This window comes from Stegodyphus dumicola, chromosome 5, assembly GCF_044657685.1.
Source record: "Stegodyphus dumicola isolate Sdum_Otavi_A_Nest chromosome 5, ASM4465768v1".
NCBI classification, from domain to species: domain Eukaryota; kingdom Metazoa; phylum Arthropoda; class Arachnida; order Araneae; family Eresidae; genus Stegodyphus; species Stegodyphus dumicola.
This window is the reverse complement of record NC_140772.1, coordinates 19,868,528-19,891,366: the sequence shown is the minus strand read 5'-3', so window position 1 is coordinate 19,891,366 and position 22,839 is coordinate 19,868,528. Positions and strand designations below refer to the sequence as shown.

Below are 22,839 nucleotides of genomic sequence, written 5' to 3'. Positions count from 1 at the left end.
TGAGTACACAGATTAATCTTTTTCTTTTATTTATTTATTTGTTTATTTTTAAATTTCATTTCCTGGCACTCCTATTTGTGCACTTAAATCTTGAAATAATAAAATAACCATGTTTCAGAAAAAATAAGCAACTACTGTGCTTTAAATCAAAACCTTTATTAATGACAATAATGTCATGAAAATCAAACCAGTATGAGTAAAAAGCAGTAAAAAAGAATAAAGATTACTACATTACAAAGCGACAGTGTAATTTCAGTGCAAAAATTTCAAATAAGAAATATCATAAAGGTGTAAAGTAGTATATTTATTGAACATTAAAAAAAAATATCAGCATAATTAAATAACTAATACAGTCTGAAAACTATGATCATATGACTCTATCAGTTAATCAGCTAATAAAATTTAGCAATATTGTATTAAATTTAAAAAGTGACTTTTAAGTCATGCAATTCAAATTTAGTGATGGAGAAACGAAATTAAAAAGTCCTTGCAGGCTCGGAAAGTCCAAAATTAGTTTAGGGGATCGAACCTACGATCTTGATGTACGGAGAAAACCTGCTCTAGTCTTTACCACTGAGCTATGATAGCTCATGTGGGAGGTGTTGGAAAAGCTATGTAGTTCATCACGTGATTCACTCCCATTTTCGGGAAAATCAATGAGTCTTTGCACTGCTTTAAATCGGCCCGTAATTTCTCGACTGGAGATTTTGCATTCTGAATTTTTTCAATAAGTGCGACCACAGTTTCAAGTAGTTTCTAAATGTTTTCATCTAGTATCCTTGACATGACATCATTAATAGTTTTTGGAACTTTTCTTGGGGGTGTTAAAATAATTTTCATCCCGAATAGAAAATATTTGAATATATAAAGTAATGGGGAAGACAAAGCTTACCAAAATAAGAGAATCCCTTAATTTTTTATTTTTAAAATTTACATTACTCGTTTCCCACAACACAACAAAAAATTTGAGTTTCGCTCCAACGAGATGCAGCCATGTTTATTATTCCAAATGAGGAGAAAAGCACATGATCACTCAAAGCAATCTTATTGGCTAGCGACTCCAATTTTATCGTGCGCTAGTGAGCAGTGGACACCATTTCTGAAATCACAGCAGAGAACATGACTGATTTTTGGCGCATGCGCAGATCCTTAAAATTGTTACTCTACGAGAAAGTTGGCCGAGAAAAATCGCTTCGTGTAGACGGGCCGTAAGTCCCAACAAACAGGCGATACCATGAACAAAACATGGTCGTTACTTGTGCAAAATGATGTTGTGCATATGGTGGGATTGGGAAGGCATCACCCATTTTGAATTGCTTCCTTGGAACCAAACTGTGAAGGCAGAACTTTACGTCCAACAAATGCAATGACTCGATAACACTGTCCAGCAAAAATGACATGATCGGTGCAACATGCTGTTCTTCTGTAACAGGATAACACCTGCTCTCACATTGCCAATACAACAAAGGAGGCCATTCAAACGTTTGGCCAGGAAGTGCTGTCACATCCTCCGTGTTCTCCTAATTTGGCACCTTCAGATTTTCATCTGTTCTAATCTCTCTCCAGTGCAGTTTCTTTCAATAAGACGTGAAACTGAAGGCTTGGCTGGACGATTTCTTCGAGTCAAAACCAGTTGATTTCTACTGTCCAGGCTCTGAACAGCTTGTTGGATGTTGGGAAGAAGTTGTAAAAAATGAAGGAAGATGCATTATTAATGGATTTATTGTTTATTTCTTTTTTATTTTTGTGGAAACCTGCACTTAAAAAAGCCAGAACTTATGGACCAATCCAATACAATGATAGTTAACTTCAAATTCCTATTTTATTGTGTTATGCAGTAAGATTTCTAAGAATTTAAATAAATTATGGAACCTTTATTATATTTCTCTTATTATCTTTTGCTGGTGTGCACAATGAACAATGAGGTATCTAGAAGACCCACTAATGTGGAAGTATATGGCCAATATATTGGAGTTTATTTGCTGCTTTATGAATAATCATTTTATCAGTGTCAATGATGCCTCTTCTGTTAACATTTTTCTAACACATCAGCATTTGAATGCCTTGCATGTGTAATTGTCCCTATATATATCTTTTGAGTCTAACATTCCAAGCTAAATTTTGCTGCATTTAATGTGAATAGTTTCTTCACTCCCACTTTTCCCGAAAAAAAAATGCTAGTGCTGTTACAGAACTAATTTTGATGTCTTGAACATATAACACCATGAATATGTATTGTGCTATGATATAACTGATGATTATGTATGCTGTGATTTATGTCTGTATCTTGCACCACTGCTATATGCAATTTTATTAAATGTTTGTTTTCGTGAGTTATATTTAGCGGCCATATGGAATATCCAGAAATGGCCAATATATTTGGCAAACACATAACTCCTTTTTCTAATGTAAATAAATTGCAAATCAGAATTTAGGTTTAGCATGACTTCTTGAAAAGTACATAAAATAATTATGTGTAAAATGTAATTGTGTGTATCTGGGAATCAAAAGGTACCCACATTAGTTTGGTACTGTTAAAAAAGCCAAGGGTTTAGCATGACGGAGAGTTGATATAAGTATTGTAAATAATGATATCAGTAGTCGAATGTTTTATACAGAAATTACTTTGTCATTTGATCTCTTAAATTTAGAAGAAAAAAAAAGAAATGAATGAAAAATGATTAAATCACTTTAAAATTTTGAGTTTATTAAAATATGTTATGTAAAACTATAAAAATATGGTCTTAATTTTAACTTTTTTTTAATCTGTTCAGTATATAATGTTTTAATAGCCCCATTTTGCATCTTCTGTACTATTTTATTTGAGGATTACATATGTTGTTTTTCTTTTAAAACATTATGGTATGCTAACATCTTTGTTTGAGGACTGTTTCTTTTTAAACCAATCATGATGAAATGCTTTACAAGGAATATTGTTCTGACCCGAAGTAAATCATTTGGTTTCTATCTGAATATTTGCACAAATGTTTTGACCTGTATTGCAAATTATGTTAAGTGGTTGTTTACTACATAAAAAACTGTTGGCGAATTTGGTTTATTTAAAGGTGCCCGACATTATTGAGGGAGAAGCATTTGCAGTTCCTTAAAAAAGGTTTAAATGTGTTGCCAACTACATTGCAGGTTAGTACTCATTTGCAGTTTATACTGATTTGAGACTGTTCTAAATTTTTAATTGATTTTAACATGTAAATAATCTTTATAATGTTTTCGAATAAAAAGGTTATTTATAAGTACATGGCTAAATTGAAGACTTTTTAAGACTTAATTCCTATACTCAGAATTAGATCTATCTGCTGAGACCTATACAGTCAAAAGTCGTTAATTTGGACACCCATAATCCGGAATGATCTATAATCTGGACCTCAAAGCTATAAACTTTCTGCGCATGTGTCGTGTTGACGCATGCGCGTAAGACCTTTACGGCTGCACATATGCGTGTGCGCAAGCGTTTACGCATGCGCGTTTAATGTATAACAGACGGTATAAGCTAAAATTATATAATTATCTATTTCACTTAATGTTGCAGATTGCATTGTTCCTTAATCTTCGAATTGGATCTGGCTTGTTATTTTTTGCAGATTGTTAGAAGAATTTTATAAAAGTAAGCTTGAACTTTCGATTATGTCAAATAGAATTTCTGATGCTGGAGCTCCCAAAGGATCTACACAGCGAAAGTATGTTTCGAAGTCCATCAAACAAAAAGTGGAATTGCTGCAAAAAATGGATAAATGCATGAAGAAAGGGACAGAGAGGTTAGTGAAAACGAAAAAATTTCGATTGACAAGTTAGTCGGTATTCTTGGCACAGCAATTACAGGACTTGAACAGCTTAACTTTGTAACTGTACAAAAAATTATGTCTGTTTATATAGAATTAAATAGAAAGTATTAGCACATAAAACAAAGCAATTTAAACTACTTACATTGAAAGAAATGTTTAATAAAGTAAACAAATAAATATTAAGCTTTTTTTTTTTTTTTTTTTTTTTTGTAAATTTTGATACCCTTTAGATCATAATTGTTCTTTATTTCATAAATTACGGTTTCATATTTTTAATTTTATATAAGCCGGAATCGCCGAAGTCCGGACGAGTCCGGATTAACGACTTTTGACTGTATTATTATCATTATTTCAAAATATATACCTTTACATTATTTATAAACAATATGAAAACATGAAAATAGCCCCCATTTTGTGGCAGCCCTTTAAACACAATGGTTATATCCATTTTCACTTCTTCATCTAAAGGGAATTTTCTTTCAGAATTGCATTTTCAGTGTTGGAAATGTCTAGAAATCATTTGATTTTACATCCAGGCCATATGGAGAGTATGCTAATACTCTCTCATCGATCATTGACAGTAATATCAGTACCACAATTGAAACATGGTATGAGTATTTTTATGGAGCAATTTCTTAAGGAAATGTGGTGGTGTTTTTTTTTTTTTTTTTTCCCCTCAAAATCGGCTCTGTGCAAGTGGGCTTTAAAGGCAGTAATTGCAAAAAATCCGGTACTTTCTAACTATATGTACCCACCACCAAAGAGTTGCAATAAAGTATTCATGAGGCTGTAGAGTCATTAGGGTTTTTGATACTAGAGACATGAAAAATGTTCACTGCCCTCCAAGGGGATTCGAACTCTGAACCCCCTGAATACGCGCTGAGTATGCTTCCAATTACACCACGAAGGCATATGGAGAGCAGGAAGAAAATACCTTATATGCTTTCCCTTTTGAAGGCCAACTGGGAATTAGGGGACCTAGTCGCCAAATCTTGATGGTGATGAATTATTATCCACCACCTTATAGTTTGGGTACCACTTGTAGAGTCATTAGGGTTTTTGATACTGGAGACGAGAAAAATGTGCACTGCCCTCACTGGGATTCGAATTCTGGATTTCCTGAATACACATCGAGTATGCTTCCAATTACACAATGAAGCCATGTGCAAAGAAAGGAAAAAATACCTTATAAGGCAAAGCAGTATGTCACCAAAATAGTTATGTGGCAACCCAGATGAGGCAAAGCAATTTATGTGGCAGTGTTCAGTGCTGGGTTTATGAAATCTCTCTCTTTTTATTGTAAATGAAAACAAATCGCTGTGTATATGAGGACAACAATGGTGTTAAAAAAAGTAAGAGTTTTATTACCTTTATTTCCTGCTTTTTAAAATTTTATTGATTGAAATTATTATTTTAAAAATAACTGTTGCCTTTCTCGCATTGGCATGGAAAATGGATTCTATCCAGGATGCAGCATCTCTATTAATTTTATGAAATGAGAGCTTTCCAGACCAGTGCTTCTCAGCCAGTGGTATGTGTACCACTGGTAGTACACAAGGGAAAAATTGGTGGTACACAAAGAAATAAAGTATTATTAACTATTAAATTTAAAAATCTCATGAAGAAAAAGAAAAATTTATAGATATTTCCTGTGATGGAACTTTCAAATATAACACACTTGTTAACTTTTGGCTGAAAAAAAGAATTTAAAGGCATTTCAAATAAAGCTGTTAACCCTTTCGCAATGGTGCACCTTTGTTTAAGACTCTCTTGTGGGATGGAAGAGAATCAAAGGCAGTCACCATACAGGAGAGAGGTTTTGCACCGCTAAGCCTAATTTTATAAAAAACTTAGAAAAAAAAAGTTTCACTTCTAGCATCGTTATTTTTGGTATCATTTTAGATTATTACTTGAGCTCTTATATATGATAAAATTAGCACTTAATAACCTTTTTTCCTTTATTTTACATGAAAATATACTTAAAAAATTGCTTGTGTTATAAAATAATTTTCGGAAGCGCTATTCAAATTACTCCAAAGTTTTAATTGATAAAAATCCATCAATAAAGTTTAAAATTAATAAAACAACACAATAAAGACTATTTACAGTAGGAAGTAACAAAATTTAAAAAAGACCAAGTGTGGTAAATCTCGAAGCATGGAGAAGTATCACTTTCTAACTCTTAGAAAAAGCATTGCTTTCTAACTCTTTAGAAAATGAATCATCACTCTCATCTGTGTTAGTAAATGTTTCATTAACCATACGAGGGTATTCTTCCTCTGATAAATAGTGCCTTCCCACCATATTAGACTGGAGTGAGGATTTCCGAAATAAAAAGAGAAGAAACGAAAATATATCTGAAGGCAATGCAAAACGTAACAAAACTCCACATAGTAGCACTAAAAGACCATACATAGTAGAGGGAAAAAATAGAATAAAAAAAGGAATTGGATATAAATCGGACATGTGAATGTTTATATAAGCGGCAATTTAAAGAGTCCATTTCTGTTTATGCTTTCCTCCCCCCCCCATCCTCGCAACAGTGGATGAGTAAAATACCAAAGTCAAGCAGAATATATCAAGGTCAGGAACCTAAAACTGTGTTCATTTCAAAAGTAATGGACATAGGATGCCATCTAGTGGTCTTCAGAAAAAGGTTCCAGCTTAAGATGCGTATACGCATCACCTGTCCTCTGAATGTAATTTCTAGTGATGCGTGGATGGGACACCCGGCTGTAAGAAATGTTCTTAGGGAATGCATGTATGGACACCTGTCCTGAAAGTGTTAAATTTTTATTGCCATCTTGCACAACCTATTTGTGTTAACAAGTATTTTCTTCCATGTTTTATTTGAAAAAAGTAATACAGAACAAAATTTAAATTGGATCTTAATTTATTGTTAAATTTAAGTGAAATAAGGTCAGACATAAAGAAACTGATCTCTCTTAAACAGGCCCAAATTTCACACTAAGTTTTAGAATTGAAGTACTATTATAACTTAAATTTTGATAATTAAAATCAATTTTTAATCTAACATTTTTTTATGTGTACACATTTAATATAGCCATTAGGTTGTGCAAATGGCAAAATATATATATATATATATTTTTTTTTTAATGTTTCTATTGAGAAATTGAAAAGTAATCATTGTAAAATGTAGTGGTGGAACTTAAAGTTTTTCAATTTTTGTTTAGACGGTACAAAAAAAAGATTAGTCAAAAGGTTGAGAACTGCTGTTCTAGACTATGAAATAATGCATTTGTAACCTAAAAATGTGCCTTTTTCATAACCTCTTTTAAATTTTGGAGATGCTGATTTTACAGCTTAGATTATGAATCATGTGTTTTGAATTAATGCACTCATCATAAGATTTAGGCGTAAGAGTAAGCATATTGTCTTGCACTACTAACATGGCTTGTGTAAAATATTTTGGACAATTTTACTTTTTTAAAAAGCTTTTATGTTTTGTATTCACTAATTAAAATTCTTTTTAAATTCATTACAGATTATCTTAAACTTTGAATTTAGCACATCATTTAAAAAATTAGATACTGTTTGATTTTAATGTGATTTTTTTTAAATTTAGTCATTAAAATCACTAACACCATATTTTAAGATGTTTTTATAAAGATTTGCGTTCATTTTCTACTCATGGATTGCCAGTGTTGATATCTGTGGCCACAGTGTTCCATCTAGAATATGCTTTGCCAATACTTGCATGTTTTATTACGGAGGCATTTTAAAGTACCTCCATTATTGAAATATTGAAGCATGACTGTAGTGTCGCTTCAGTTCCGTTACATTTCTAATTAAATTTAGTTAAAGCGGAATGGCAACACCTTCTAGTCTCCGCAAAGAACGAAGTAAACAGAACTCCGAGTTTTTGTCACGCGATGCTACGTGCATGTAAAATGTAAATAAATCTTATGAATAAGAATCTATAACATCGTATGGAATAAAATATTGGTTCCATAGGAGTCAGAGAAGTGTTATTTTTCTATATTTGTACACCAGACACTTCACTGGTGACCCGGACGTGATCGAATTCTACAATGGCTGACGAAGACGAAACCGAAATTAAAGCAACAACTGCATCTGTCGCCAAGGTAAGCGTTAAAGTTCCTCCTTTTTGGAAGCCAGATCCTAAAATATGGTTTATTCAACTAGAAGCACAATTTAGAAATGCAAAAATTAGTGTAGATCAAACAAAATATGATTATGTTATAAGTTCCATTGAACCTGATATTTTGTCACAGGTATCTGATATTCTGCTAAGTCCACCACAAGATAATAAATATGAGGCAATTAAAAATAGACTAATTTCATTATATGCTGATTCAGAGACTCAAAAAAAAAAAAATTACTGAGTGAGTTAGAACTGGGTGACAAAAAGCCATCTCAATTACTGTGTGAGATGCGTAATTTGGCTGGCGATAAAGTAACAGATACTTTCCTAAAAACATTGTGGCTACAACGTTTACCCGTTAATATGCGTAGCATTATATCTGTAAGTAGTGAAGATTTGTCAAAAGTGGCTACAATGGCCGATAAGATTTGGGAATTAAACCCTGTTACTCCCCAAATAGCTGCTGCATCATCCATAACGGTAAAAACGGAAGTGATTGAAAGTTTACAAAAACAGGTTAGTGAACTTAGCTTACAAGTTTCTGCTTTAAGCAAGCAACGTCATAGTCGTCCCTATTGTCGTAACCGATCCAAATCAAGAGATAGGAGTTACAGTGGTAACAGATCTAGTGATATTTGTTACTATCATAAAAAATTCGGTGATAAGTCATTTAAGTGTAAACAACCCTGCAACTACTCATCAACATCACAGACAAATAGTCCGGAAAACCAGCTCCCTGTCTCTCATTGACGACGGAGGGACAAGGGGTGCAGCTGAGTCGTCTTTTCATCAGCGACAAAGAATCGGCTACCCAATTTTTAATAGATACTGGGGCAGAAATTTCTGTCATTCCTCCCTTGCCTGCAGATAAAAAAAACATCTCAAAATTAGAACTCTTTGCTGCAAATGGTACGAAAATTAAAACATATGGCCAAAAATTACACAAGCTTGATCTTGGACTCAGACGATCATTCACATGGCCTTTTGTAATTGCGGACGTAAACAAACCGATAATAGGCATGGATTTTCTTGCAAATTTTAACCTTTTGGTAGATTCTAAAAATCGCAAGTTGATTGATGGTACTACATTCTTAACAACCAATGGAACTCCTTGTTTTCAAAATAACAATAATAATATTCCGATTTTAAATGCCGTAAATGATCCATATAAACGTATCATTAACGATTTTCCGGATTTGTTAAAACTCAATGTAGTTAATAATAAAGTTAAAAATCATAACATCGAACATTATATCGAAACCAGAGGTCCACCAGTTTTCGCTAAAGCCAGGAGACTATCAGCTGAGAAACTTAAAGCGGCTAAAAAGGAGTTTGAATTTATGCTCCAAATGGGTTTATGCAGACCATCCAAAAGTAACTGGTCGAGCCCACTACATCTCGCTATGAAGAAATCAGGTGATTGGAGACCTTGTGGAGACTATCGAGCGTTAAACAATGTCACGATTCCTGATAGATACCCTCTACCATTTTTAACAGATTGCAGTTCCAGTTTAGCTGGAAAAAGAGTTTTCTCATCCATAGACCTCATTAGAGCGTACCAACAAATTCCTGTTCGCGAAGAAGATATACCGAAAACGGCCATTCTCACTCCCTTTGGCTTATTCGAGTTCCCATTCATGACGTTCGGCCTACGAAATGCGGCCCAAACGTTCCAACGTTTCATGAACAGTGTGTTGAATGGACTAGAATTCGTGTTTTGCTATTTGGATGACATTCTAATAGCCTCCCCAGATGAAGAAACTCACCAAAAACATCTACGAGCAGTCCTTGAGAGACTAAACGAATATGGCCTGTGTATTAATGCGGCAAAGTGTAAATTTGGTCAAGCAAAACTTGCATTCCTGGGATACGAAGTGTCAGCTGAAGGACTTAAACCTCTCTCAACGAAAGTTGATGCCATCAAAAATTTCCCAGAACCAAAGTCATTTACTAGTTTAAGACGATTTTTAGGTATGGTGAATTTTTATCACAGATTCATACCAAATTGTGCGAAATTGCAACAACCTTTAACAACATTGCTCAGTGGTATTAAAAAGAACTGCAGAAAAGAAATAACCTGGACGGCAGAAACAAGAAACGCCTTCCAGATCTTAAAAGATGCACTTATTCATGCCACAAACTTAACTCACCCATCCGAAAAGGCTGAAATATCGCTAACAACTGATGCTTCCGATACTGCCATTGGAGCCGTTTTACATCAGATTGTGAATAATGAAAAACAACCTTTAAGTTTCTTTTCCCGAAATTTGACATCAGCACAACAAAAATATAGTGCCTACGACAGAGAACTCTTAGCCATCTATACAGCAGTAAAACATTTCAAATACATCTTAGAAGGGCGAACTTTTGCAATATACACGGATCACAAACCACTAACATTTGCCTTCCAACAAAATTTGGAAAAAGCTTCGCCACGACAAGCTAGACAACTGTCATATATTGGCCAGTTCTCAACCGATATCCGATTCATACAAGGGCATGAAAATACCGTCGCTGATGCTCTCTCTCGCATAGACACCATTTCTGTACCATCTGCAATAGACTTACAAACTATAGTAGACTGTCAAGAAGATGACGACTTGGAGATACTTAAAAACAACCCAAACTTAAAAATCCTACAGATCCCTATACCGGACAGCGACAAGAAAATTTACTGTGATACTTCTACAAATTATAATCGACCATACATCCCTGCAAAGTTTCGGCAGAAAATATTTTCTTCAATCCATAATTTATCTCATCCTGGAATAAGATCCACGATAAAATTGATAACACGACGTTTCATATGGCCCAATATGAATAAAGACTGCCAACTATGGACTAGAGCATGTTTATCTTGCCAAAGATCTAAAGTTCACAGACATACACATTCATCTTTGGGAGAATTCAAAGTACTTCCACACAGATTCCAGCATTTAAACGTAGATCTGGTGGGTCCGCTACCTCCTTGCAAAGGATTCAAATACCTTCTAACCATCATCGATCGTTATACACGATGGATCGAAGCGGTACCGTTAGAAGATCAATCAGCAGAATCTATTGCTAAAGCTTTGATTTATACTTGGTTTTCACGCTTTGGAATTCCGAATCACATAACATCTGACCAAGGTCGGCAATTTGATAGCCAACTTTTTCAAGCTTTAGGAAAATATCTTGGTTTTCATACAAACACTACAACTGCGTACCATCCACAGGCAAATGGCCTGATCGAAAGACAACACCGAACTTTAAAAGCAAGTCTCAAATGTCATCTACTCGAATCAAAATCATGGCTGGAAGCATTGCCTTTCGTTCTATTAGGCATAAGATCTGCCATCAAGGAAGACTTAGGTTGCTCATCCGCAGAACTTGTATACGGAACTCCTTTAGCATTACCTGGTGAATTCTTTTCAACAGTACCTCATATGAAACAGTCTGAATTTTCTCAAAACCTTCAGAAAATAATAAGAGCTATGAAGCCAAGTTCTACCACCACCCATGGAAATAGAACAGTCTTTGTTTCTAAACATCTTTCCAACTGTTCTCACGTATTCCTATACAACAACATTAATAATTCGTCGCTACAGCCTGTCTATCTTGGACCGTATCCTGTAAGAGCAAGAAAGGATAAGTACTTCGATATTGAAATCCAAGGAAAAGTTAAAAGAGTTTCAATAGACAGACTAAAGCCATGTTTCCTAGCGCAAGATTCTGATATTCCTTTTCAAAACTCCCATTCCAAGAAAGCGGAACTTTGGGAAACACCTTCACTCAAGAACACTGAAGGAACTTCAGAAAATCATCATGAAACTAAGACTACTAGAACCGGCAGACATGTGAAGTTCCCCAATCACTTTAAAGACTATTTTCCATAATCGCTGTCACTAGGAAGGGGGTGTGTAGTGTCGCTTCAGTTCCGTTACATTTCTAATTAAATTTAGTTAAAGCGGAATGGCAACACCTTCTAGTCTCCGCAAAGAACGAAGTAAACAGAACTCCGAGTTTTTGTCACGCGATGCTACGTGCATGTAAAATGTAAATAAATCTTATGAATAAGAATCTATAACATCGTATGGAATAAAATATTGGTTCCATAGGAGTCAGAGAAGTGTTATTTTTCTATATTTGTACACCAGACACTTCAATGACAAACCGCTTCACTATTTATGCATGTTATAACATTTCAGATGTTTCAGTATTGTTCTTCCCAAGTTTAGCACAAAATTCTTATGGGCTGTGTCATATTCTCCTTTAATTTACTTCTTGTGTTGCCAAGAAAAAGCATGTTAGAGTCTTCCACTTGCTGTGGTCAAAAACTGAAAATCATAGCTATCCAACTGATTGTTTCTGAGATATTCTCATGGATCGGTTTGGCACCTTCACAGGAAAACATCTGTTTGTTTCACAGCAAACTCCACCAAAGATCCACTGTTGTGGTAGAATCTGTCCCGAATTGTTTTTGTGCTTTGTTAACATACTTTTATCCACTTCGATGATGATACCAGGTCTTTCTATTTTCTGTTGTTGACATTTAAGCAAAAGAACAACACAAACCTCGCACATGTAGTTATTCTAGTCCACAACTGTTCTATGACTGCTTTTCAAACCATTTAACTGAAGTTGATTTTTCACTCCAACCATAAAAAAACCTCGAATTTCAACTCAGTTTTGATGATTCAAACCATGTGCCTTTCTGGATACTTCTTTTACTGCAACAAGCTGAAAGGTTGCAGCACCATTGAATTTCATTCCTGAAATACAATTTAATTTTATGATTATTATTACGAGTAGCAGTTTTAGGCAGAATGCCATTCGCTTGAATAAATCGGACAGATTCCTCTTCTTTTCTGTGCAAATCCCAAATTTCGATTAGTTTTTCATATTCTTCTTCTTCACAAGCACCGCAGCCTGTCTTTCCAAGTTCCCTCCACCTGACCCCTTTCAGTGTAATAAATCTTCCATTGGTTAACTCCAATTAACCTTCGATATCACCTATCCATCTAGTGGGTGGTCTTCCTTTTTCATCTTAACCCTCAGTTCTCGAAAAGGTTATCTTTTTTGTTGGAAATGCATCATCATATCTAAACACATGGCCCAGCCATCTGGTACGAGATGCCTTTACGATTCTCACAATATCAGTTTCACCATATTTCCAATATTTTCTATTTACCATTTTGTTGTCCCGGTCCAAAGATTTTTCTTATTATTCATATTATATTTTTCATTAACATATTAGGAAAAAACATAACTGATAAGAAATGACTGCAACTTGTTTTGAAAATGTGGAGGTAAAAGGTTATCAGTGGGGATATTCCATTTGCATCAGTTGTACCATTTTCGGTGGCCTTTATCACCTGCACCGGCAAAATGGAAAAGTACCATTTTTTTTTAGTAAAGAATTATTCTCTGCTGAAGTACATATTATATTGTAATGAAGGTATTTGTTAATTATAATAATAATGCAAGTGTTTATAAAAGTCATCATTTAGGTATATTTTTCAAATTATGTAGTTTTTAAGAAATGTATAATTTATATTCAGAAAATAAATTCAAAAGATTTTATGTTGTAATAAGAAAGAGGGTATTTGTTATAAAACTGTTGAACGGGATGTTTCAGAGCTATAGGACAAACATTAAGTAGAGTACAAGTGACATGTTAATGCACAAACTCATGAAATTAAACATAAATTGTTTACTTACAGTATCATTCACAAATACTTTTTTTTACAGCAGTACTTATTTGTGCATTCACCAAAAGTAATACAGTACAAAGTCTGCAATCCTGAACCATTGGGACTTAGATTTTAGATTTGAGATCCTAAACAATTTTGGATTTTGAAAATTTCCATATTTTAGATCATCAATTAAAATCTATTAAGATGACATGTAGAAATTACAAATTAAAAATGTAAAGTAGCTGTTTGTGAAGTAATAGAACATTTATGACTGTGGAATCAACTGTGAAACTTGACTGTGAAAACAGCATTTTCTGCATTCTTAAGTAGAAAATTGAAATGGCAGGGGAACATATCGCATCTTAAACCCAAGGCTGTTCCTTCTCAAAAATGCTCCTTCTTTGTAGTATAACAACTATCTGCATAACATCTTCACATTGTATGCTTGTGTTACAGAATATCTGCATAAAATTCAAAATTCTACACACACACACACACACACAAAAAAAAAAAAAAAAAATTCTGCCTGATGACCAAATGTTATTTTCTTATGGCTTGGAAGTCAAATGAAGGAAAAAGAAATATTTTGGAAAAAATTGCACGGGGAGAGGGGGGGGTCAAAACACGATTTTTCGATTCAAATATTCAACTATGTCCAAATGTCTAAAATAATATGCAGTTAGAAACTTCAATTGGGCTGCGGGTTGGGGCATGTCTGCTCTGTGATTATGTGGATGGATGTTGTGAATAATTTCCTGGTTGACTCGTATCTGCTAGCAACATGAGTTGGTAGCAGATTTATACTGTATTTTTCTTAAAGTTTCACACCAAAAATTCTTCAAGAAGTTCTAATAGCAATTCATAACCAACTGTGGCTTAATCATGACAAGGGGTGAACCTATTTTAGCACTGATGCATGTAATTACCTAGAAGCCACATTTGGAGCACAGTGACTTGGCTGTAGTAGACCAATATGTTGGCCACATTGATCACCCCATCAAGCCTGAATTCTCATATGGACATCCAAAAGTTCTTTACAAAAATCTAGTTTATTCTTAATGCATAAATATACTCTAAGTATGTTCAAAATGTCTCGAATCTTTGAAACTTTGTACTGAAGACTCCTTTGACACTGTAAAATATATATTATCATTGACAGGTGCAACTTTGATCAATTATTGTAAATTCTGCTGTAACAAAGAACATTTTGGTGATATAAATAAACAATTGAGGTTTCTTGTCATGTGTTATTTCTTGTATTTATACCTCAATGTTTCACTTGCGCCCATAAATTCCATTAAAAAACATTTTGTTATAGTATACTCTAGGGCAGCTTAAAGCTGTCCCATGAGTTCTGAGTTACTCTGTCTACGGTTATATGTATCTTATGTGCTTTCCAAGGATAGATAAATCTAAACAGAAATTAGTTATGAAGTGTTGAGAATTTTGTTAATACCAGTTATCTGCCATATTAATATTTTGGTCTATATTGGTATTATAAATACCATGCAAAATATAGTTAATTTTTGCTTTATTTTATAACAGGATATTTCATGATATATTTTAGACATTTTTAAATTGCATATGTTAGAATTTTTTTGCTCTTTCTCTGATTCAGTAATACTCTTTAACTTAAATCTGTTATATGCATCTTCTTGATGTGTTTTGTTGCAGGTGCTGGATGCAAGTCGAGCATGGTTAATTTATTGGATACTACATTCAATTCAGCTTTTAGATGAACCCATTACAGAAGAATTAAAAACACAGTAAGGCTAAAAAATTATGGATATATGTAAATTCTTGAGAATGGTTACTTTTCTGTTAATGCCACCTAAATATTTTTTTATTATTATTTTAGGGTTAAGTAGAGTGAGTGGTGTGTAATGCACTAACTGTCTGTGCAGTTTATTTATGCTTTAGTAAAATATTATTATTTTTTTATTTTATTTATTTATTTATTTAAACTTTTCTGTTATGCTCCTGACACATGTCAAATGAATTGACATGAATTGAATGTGCATGAATTGACAGATGGTTTGGTCCCCAGATGGCACTGTTGTTGTGTCTTGGCATGCATCATGTAAATGAAAGAAATACAGTTAAAAGTCGTTAATCCGGACTTGTCGGGACTTCGGCGCTTCCGGATTATCGATTTTTCCGATTGTGTACTAGTCTGCTGTTAGAGAATTGGTTGGGATAATTTTTTTGTCGAATTTTATGCTTTGGAAGGTTTAGAAGGATTTGAAGACAAGATTTATATACCTATGATTCCAAAAATTGTGATAAAATAAAGTCTTCATGTTATTAGTGTGTAATGGATGTATTTTACAGAACGTTTATGGTAAATTTTGTACTTTTGGTGGAATTTTTTGAAGACCTAATTGCTTGAATTTTCTGCTTCTGATCCAAGAAGTCTTTCTCTTAACTTGTTCTTCCCTTTATTTTATCTTTCCTTCAATAAACACAAACATGAAAAATATCAGGAATGCTTCTAATCTTGCCACATGAACTGGCATCTATAGAAAGAAATTTTTCTATTAATAACAAAATTGGAAACTGTATAAAAGATTCTTCTTTTATGTCTCAATGCAATCATACACAGGGTTGGCACTAGGCATTTTTACCACCTGGCGCAATCTGTGTCAGTCCTAAATTCTGCTGTCTATTGTCTCATTAAATTCTAAAAGTTTTGCCATTTCTAGATTTTTTTTGCTTGGTATTTCACTAAATTCTAAAAATTCTCCTACACCAGCTTTAGTACTGCCCTGATCACATATAATTTCATATTTATTCTCAATGTTCGTATTACTTAAGAAATAAAATTAGCAGTTTCTTCTATACATTCTAAATGGATGAAGTTTTTTAGAATACCAGAAATCTCTAATCAAATCCCAAAATTATAAAAAGGGGAAACTTATTGAGGAAGAGACTGAATATATAAAGGAAAAGGAAATTGCTCTTCGGTATATTGTTGAGACATTGACAAGTTAGAAGATCAAACAGAAACTAATGGGAACATTGGTTTGCTTACTGAAATAAATTTCTTATTTTAAAAAAGATGTTTAAAAAAACGAAATTGCTATAAATTAGCCATAATGTCTGAGAAGTTTTCATATTAAAAAGATACACAGATATTTTGTTGTGTGTTGTTGCTATAAAATATAAATGATTTGCAGCTTTTAATATATAATGGTTCTAATATTGTTTAAGAATCAAAATTGTGTTTTAAATGGTTAAATGGTCTTAGTTTGTTATTTTAATAGTGCTTTTATAACAGATATTTTTTAAAAAAATAAATTCATTAATAGTGAGCATGTAAATCTGTAATGACTGAGAGTATTAACTACTTAATTATTTGTAACTGTTGACTTTTAAAAGTCACTTAAATCTTTAAAGTGAGTAATTGCATTCCATTAATCCTTGCTGCAGTCACTAGATTCAACACAAAAATGTAAAACTTATTCCTTACAGCTAGTGAGACTTAAAATAATACAAAACAACTTACCATCTTTGGTGCTTTAGTGGCTTATTATAACTTTAAAGTATATTAACTGGGTTACAACTAATGAAACAGAAATTCTATGCAAAGCTACAACATTAACTGTTAACATAACTAACTGTTAACGCTTACCGACCATACCAGTGTCAGACATTCAGGTCTCTTCTAATCAGCAAGTATGTGTCTAGGCAAGCAGCAGTGGTGGCTACAGCCAGGCTTCTCTTACAAATTATAGTGATTATGATTTTATTTCTCATTTTAACCTATGCCATTTGACATAAAAATCTGTCTGCATTTACTCAAACCTTTCGAATGAACAAATATGTGACAAAACAAGAATGCAAGGGAAAAAAAAAAATCAGAATAGAGCTAACTGCTAACAAAATGTAAATATAATGTCATTAATCTAGTACTTTAAATTATGCCTAACCATTATAAGAGTAAGATATTTAATACTACTTGATAAATTTTACAAAGTTTATTTCATTATCAAATTTGTTTTATAATTGTGTTTAATAATAATGCATCCTACTTACAGATCTGTTTTATTCTTAGGATAGTATTACAAAAATCAAATTTGGATACAGATAATATCTTTAATTGAATTTATTCAATTTCAAATTGCTAATAAATCCTTTTTTTTTTTTTTTTTTTTTTTTTTTTTTACTAATGGTCCTTAAAAATTTTAATGTGTGGAAATGTGTATGAACCCTGAAAATTGTGATGAGGGTACACTTTCTTTAAAGCTTATAAATTAATGAATGCATGCAAGATTTTTTAAAGCAACTCTTAAACTGCTAATTGGGTTCAGTTTGTTATAAAAAATTTTCTTTTGCAAATTGATTTTATTGGCAATCAAAAGTGCTTTACATCTCTGCAATATTCTAAAAGTCTATAGTCAAGACAGTGTGAATTATTCAATTAAAAAGTTGTTTTAATTATATTTTTTGTAACAGTTGTTATTTTAAACCACGAGTGTCATAAATGAAATGGATTTCTAGCACTTCATAATTGATTAACTGCGAAATTTCTGTTTCTAGATTCAAAAAAAAAAAAAAAAAATGTAGAAATATGGGGAGTTTTTAAAAGTGAATCTCTTTTGAAGTTTTTATTTTATTCAAAAGCAAAACTAATTTCATAAGTTGACAGCACTAGATATTATTTTTAAGTATGTAAGGTATATTTTAATTTTATAACAGTTTTTTTAATTTAATTGTGTTTTCCTATTTTTCCTCGTTTCAACTTACTATTCCCTACCAGAATGAGTTTTTAGAATCACGTTGAATGCAAATGAGTAAGTTTTAGTATTAAAGGAAGATTCAACTTACTTCGAGAGAGAAAGAGCTAGGAATCCTGAGTTGTTCGACTTTTGCCCAACTACATTAGATTTGTGTTAGCTTCAGATAAGTCTCTTTGAGTTAGTTCTGAGTTAGCTCTTATTTTTTATTTTGATTTTAAGCCCAAGTGGAGGTTTTGCTGTAAGCCCGAAGAAAGGGCAGACTGTTAATCTTATTTTGAGCTAAATAAAAGGTAGTTTACCCTTCTTGAGTTTAGAACTTCTGTTATTCAAACTAAGCGATAATTTGCTTAACAATACACTAGGTTCCTCAACATTTACTTTAGTAGAATAAGAGTGAGGAACTCTACAAGTACTTATGCATTATCCCGTCTACTGGCCAAGTAGCGCCAGTTATGGATGACTGACTGAATTCCGCAATAGCGACTGGCAGCCATTGCCGAAATTTCCATCAGTGCTTGATGGTATAATATGTAACTTTCTGTTTTTTATTTAAAAAGCATAGCAAAATATTTGCATGGTTTCCCATATATTTGTAATTTTTTATTTTCCATATTTAAACAAAATATCAACTTTTTAAAGGGAAATTCATCTTTGATATGTTAGACTGTGATCTGAAGTTTTCAGATTGCAAGATTTCTTATGTGGCTATTTTTAGATCCTGTATTACATAATATGAGGGTGTTAGTTTGTTAATTATTTTAAATTTATTTATATTATTGTTACTGCAGTTTAAATATAAGACAGTGTGTTTGGAAAATTTCCCACAAATTTGTATTCAGCATAATTGATTAATTTTGAGACATTGAAAAAAGGTTAAAGACTGTTGTTAAAACACTTATATGTCCTCTAAAAAGTGCTCTAAAATTTTGCAAAAGTTCATTCCCGTTAAAAAAAAGTAAATAAAATAAAATAAAATAGTGCTGTTTTAATACTTAATGCGTACTTTTTTTTTTTCCTCCTTCTTTCAGCATTATTGGATTCCTTCGTTCATGTCAGCATCCTGATGGAGGTTTTGGAGGTATGAAAATTTTCTTTTGCTAAATACCTATTTGATTGCATATGTTTTATTACAACTAGACTGCTATCATTTTTCCTTCAAGCAAGACCAAAACTAATTTTGTAACTTAATAACAAGTGCTAAATCTTTAGGTATTCTTATTTTAAAAATATTTTTAGATTGGGAAAGCAAACACTTTCAATCATTGCCAGAGTTGCAGTTGATAATGATGCTTAGGGGTGATGCGTAACTATGTTGTTGTAATCAGATGTTAGCCACTGTGCTGATGTAGCATGTTTTATTTTAAGATAAATCCATTCTTTAGAAGCATATTTTCATTTTAAGTCACACACCACATTGGCCACAGTCTGCACCCATTCTTCATCACACTTTGGTGCCTTTTTATGTTATGATTAATGAAATAAAGAAATGAGTGGCAACAAGTTAGATGGGAAATAAAAAGAGTATATGTGATGCATTTCAAAAAATATTCCAAAAAAAGTTGCTATTTTAATGTCTTGTGCTTATATAAGTACCTGCATCAGCAGCATTATGTAAGATCATACATATGGTGGGGATTAATTTGGAAATGACAGTGTTTAAGAGATTATAATCAGTTACTAATTTTAGGACATAAAGGGCAGGTATATAAACTAAAGAGAGAGTATCCAAAATATTAAGAGTAAAGCTAGGATTTTGATTTACATAATTTTTATGTTACATGTATATATATATATATATATATATATATATATGAAGGAAATTGAGATGATGTTACTCATTAACTAATGAGGAATCCTTTTCACCATAACAGAACATTTAATAATTTTATAACAGATTACAGTAAAATAAAACAGTTGTTTAATGCCTCATCACTCTAGCTAAACACAAATAAATTTTTGCATCACTTTATGTGTTTACAATGTCTCATGGTACCTACTTGCGCTCATGAAATCAAATCTAACCCGAAAGTCTATCGCCACCTTCATGTGGTTTGGCCAAGTAGTTGCCCTCTGGTGACTGCAGACCTTAGCATTCTTTCAGATATATATAATAAAACTATTAATAATATATAAATTATAAAATATATATGTAAAATATAAAAAGCACAGTGGCTTTGCTCTATGCGAACAAGCAACCTCTAATTAACTTTCCGCAATTTCAGGATCTTCTCCCTAGACCAGTACTTTCAAGAACATTCCAGCCTATTACGTAACCACTTCTATATAAATAGAGAACCTCGCCAGAGAGACTGCTTTCTCCATCTGCTATTAAGATCTGTTCTGCTGCTCTCATCTGCCTCCCTTTGTTAAACTATTATGACACATTGAATTTAATCTTATTTTAGTAAAGAAATGATAATATGCCTTTCAATTGAATAAAGCTGTGGAATCAAAACAATTAACCTTCTGTGTCATTATTTCTGCCAAGCTTCATCCATGTGCCTGACTGCCGAAATATTACATATATATATATAATAAAATAAAGAAAAAGATGTGGCAAATGATGAAGGCATAGAATGTAGATCAATACTGAAGAGGAAAAATTCTGATTCCATAGAATGCTAAATTGTTGAATCCATAATGTCTAGGAGACTTAACAGCCGAATAAAATTAAATATGCATTCTTATTCCAGTTGACATTTGTGACTACAATTTACTTGGCACACTTATCATGCCTTTTCAGGAACATTTACATTTTTTAACCCTTTGACACGCGCAATATTATTTTTATAATTTTTTTAACTAAAAACTCTAGAAAATGAATATTATGATCCTAGAGACAAATAATATATGAATTTAAAAAAATCTACTCTTGCCCATTGTTCTGTGGGTGGTGGTTGCACTGTGAAACCACCACGCGTCTAGGACTTGAAACTTACCAAGGTAAGTAGGGAAAAAAAACTTACCTTTCTCTGTGCGCATTTCCAATAAATGACGAAATTTACGAATTTAAAACAAAATGCATGTAGGAATTGCATAATATATAATATATATATTTTTAACATTATTTTACAAAGTAAATCGTCAGAAAAAATTAAAAAATAAACATTTATGTAATTTTTCTATAGCAGTGAAAGTACCTACATAATATGGATGTTTGGCTACATGGATTAAAAAACTCAGTACAATAAGGATAAAAAAAAAGACTCAGTGTTTTTTTTTTAATTTCAAAGAACAAATATTTTTTGTAACATTGTTCAAAGCATGTTTTGTCTTTTTGGTACATGCATGCCCACATTGCACGTTTCACCACATGTATCTTCTTCTATGAGGTTTCTTCCTTGTGCTAGAAAATGTACACTGATTGGATCTAAATTTCACTGGTATATGTCCAGCGTTATTTAGTTTCTTTTCATCTTTCATTTGTGGTTTTTTTATGTTAATGAAGAGGGGCTTAGTCCTTTTGGCTTTGATACGGATCATTCGTTTCCCATTCACACTTATTTTATTCGTATTTCGTCCCAAAATTTTCAGAAAATAATTTAAATAAAACTTTATGCGATTTCTGTTTTTAATTACAGCAAAGTATATGTACATTAAATTTAAACCACAGGAAAGAATTTATAAAATCACAATACTAGCTTGGAGAGCAAGTGTGTTGAAGTTGCTGGAAAAGAAAGACCTTTTTACTGGGCAAGTACATGTATTGTTTAGTAATAAAATAACTCTGTGATTTCAAAACCCCTTATCTATATCCGGGTAAAAATAAACATTCCTATTCAAGAAGCAAGCAAATGCCCACTGCCCCGCTAGAGCATTGTGCCACAATGCTCTAGCGGGGCAGTGGGCGCGTGCTGAAACCACAAAGCAATTGCCATACATATAGAAGGTTGTTTTTATATATGCAGTTTAATTATTGCTATTTTTTATTGTTTATGATAGAAATCATGATGTGCGATGAATAACTTTTGAAATTTAAAGTTTTTTATATTCATAAAAGGAAGTCACTTTGTCTGATTGAAAACAAGTTTTAAAAGGCATCCGATTTGAAGTACTAAGACCTAAAACATGTATGATTCTGAAGTCATTTTGTGTTATTTAGAGATAAAAGATCAGTAATCAGTTGATTTTCACTCAAAAATTTCAGAAGGAAGAGGAGAAAAAAATTCGAAAATTGGTGGTTTCAGGGCGCGACCACCGCACGTCAAAGGGTTAATACTGCTGCAATAGGCAGAGAGCGAGGGATTTATCCAGTATGGAAGCTCACCAAGAGAAAATTTTGGTTTAGGGTAGAAAAGTGTCAGTTCTCAAAATTTTGAGTTCAATCTTCGAATAACTACATTATCAACTTTATGCAAGCTCTGTGGCATAGATTAATCTAGAAACGGTGCAGTCCAGAAATTTTATTTATTTATTTATTTTTAGAATAAACAGAAAATAACAAAATTAAAAGTCTATTACTGAATTAAATTATAAAGTCGATTTACGTATTTTTTATC

At 32.7% G+C, this 22,839-nt stretch overlaps 1 protein-coding gene across 2 annotated transcripts in view; it reads left to right on the top strand.

Annotated features, from left to right (window-relative positions):
* Positions 1-22,839, top strand: part of Fntb (Farnesyl transferase beta subunit) — a 90,205-nt gene that overhangs the window by 20,241 nt on the left and 47,125 nt on the right. For both annotated transcript variants that reach the window (XM_035367493.2, XM_085816486.1), the window contains exons 3-5: positions 3,066-3,141; positions 15,276-15,367; positions 19,369-19,418. In XM_035367493.2, the coding sequence (XP_035223384.1) occupies positions 3,066-3,141; positions 15,276-15,367; positions 19,369-19,418 (218 nt within the window). The remainder of the gene's footprint in view (positions 1-3,065; positions 3,142-15,275; positions 15,368-19,368; positions 19,419-22,839) is intronic.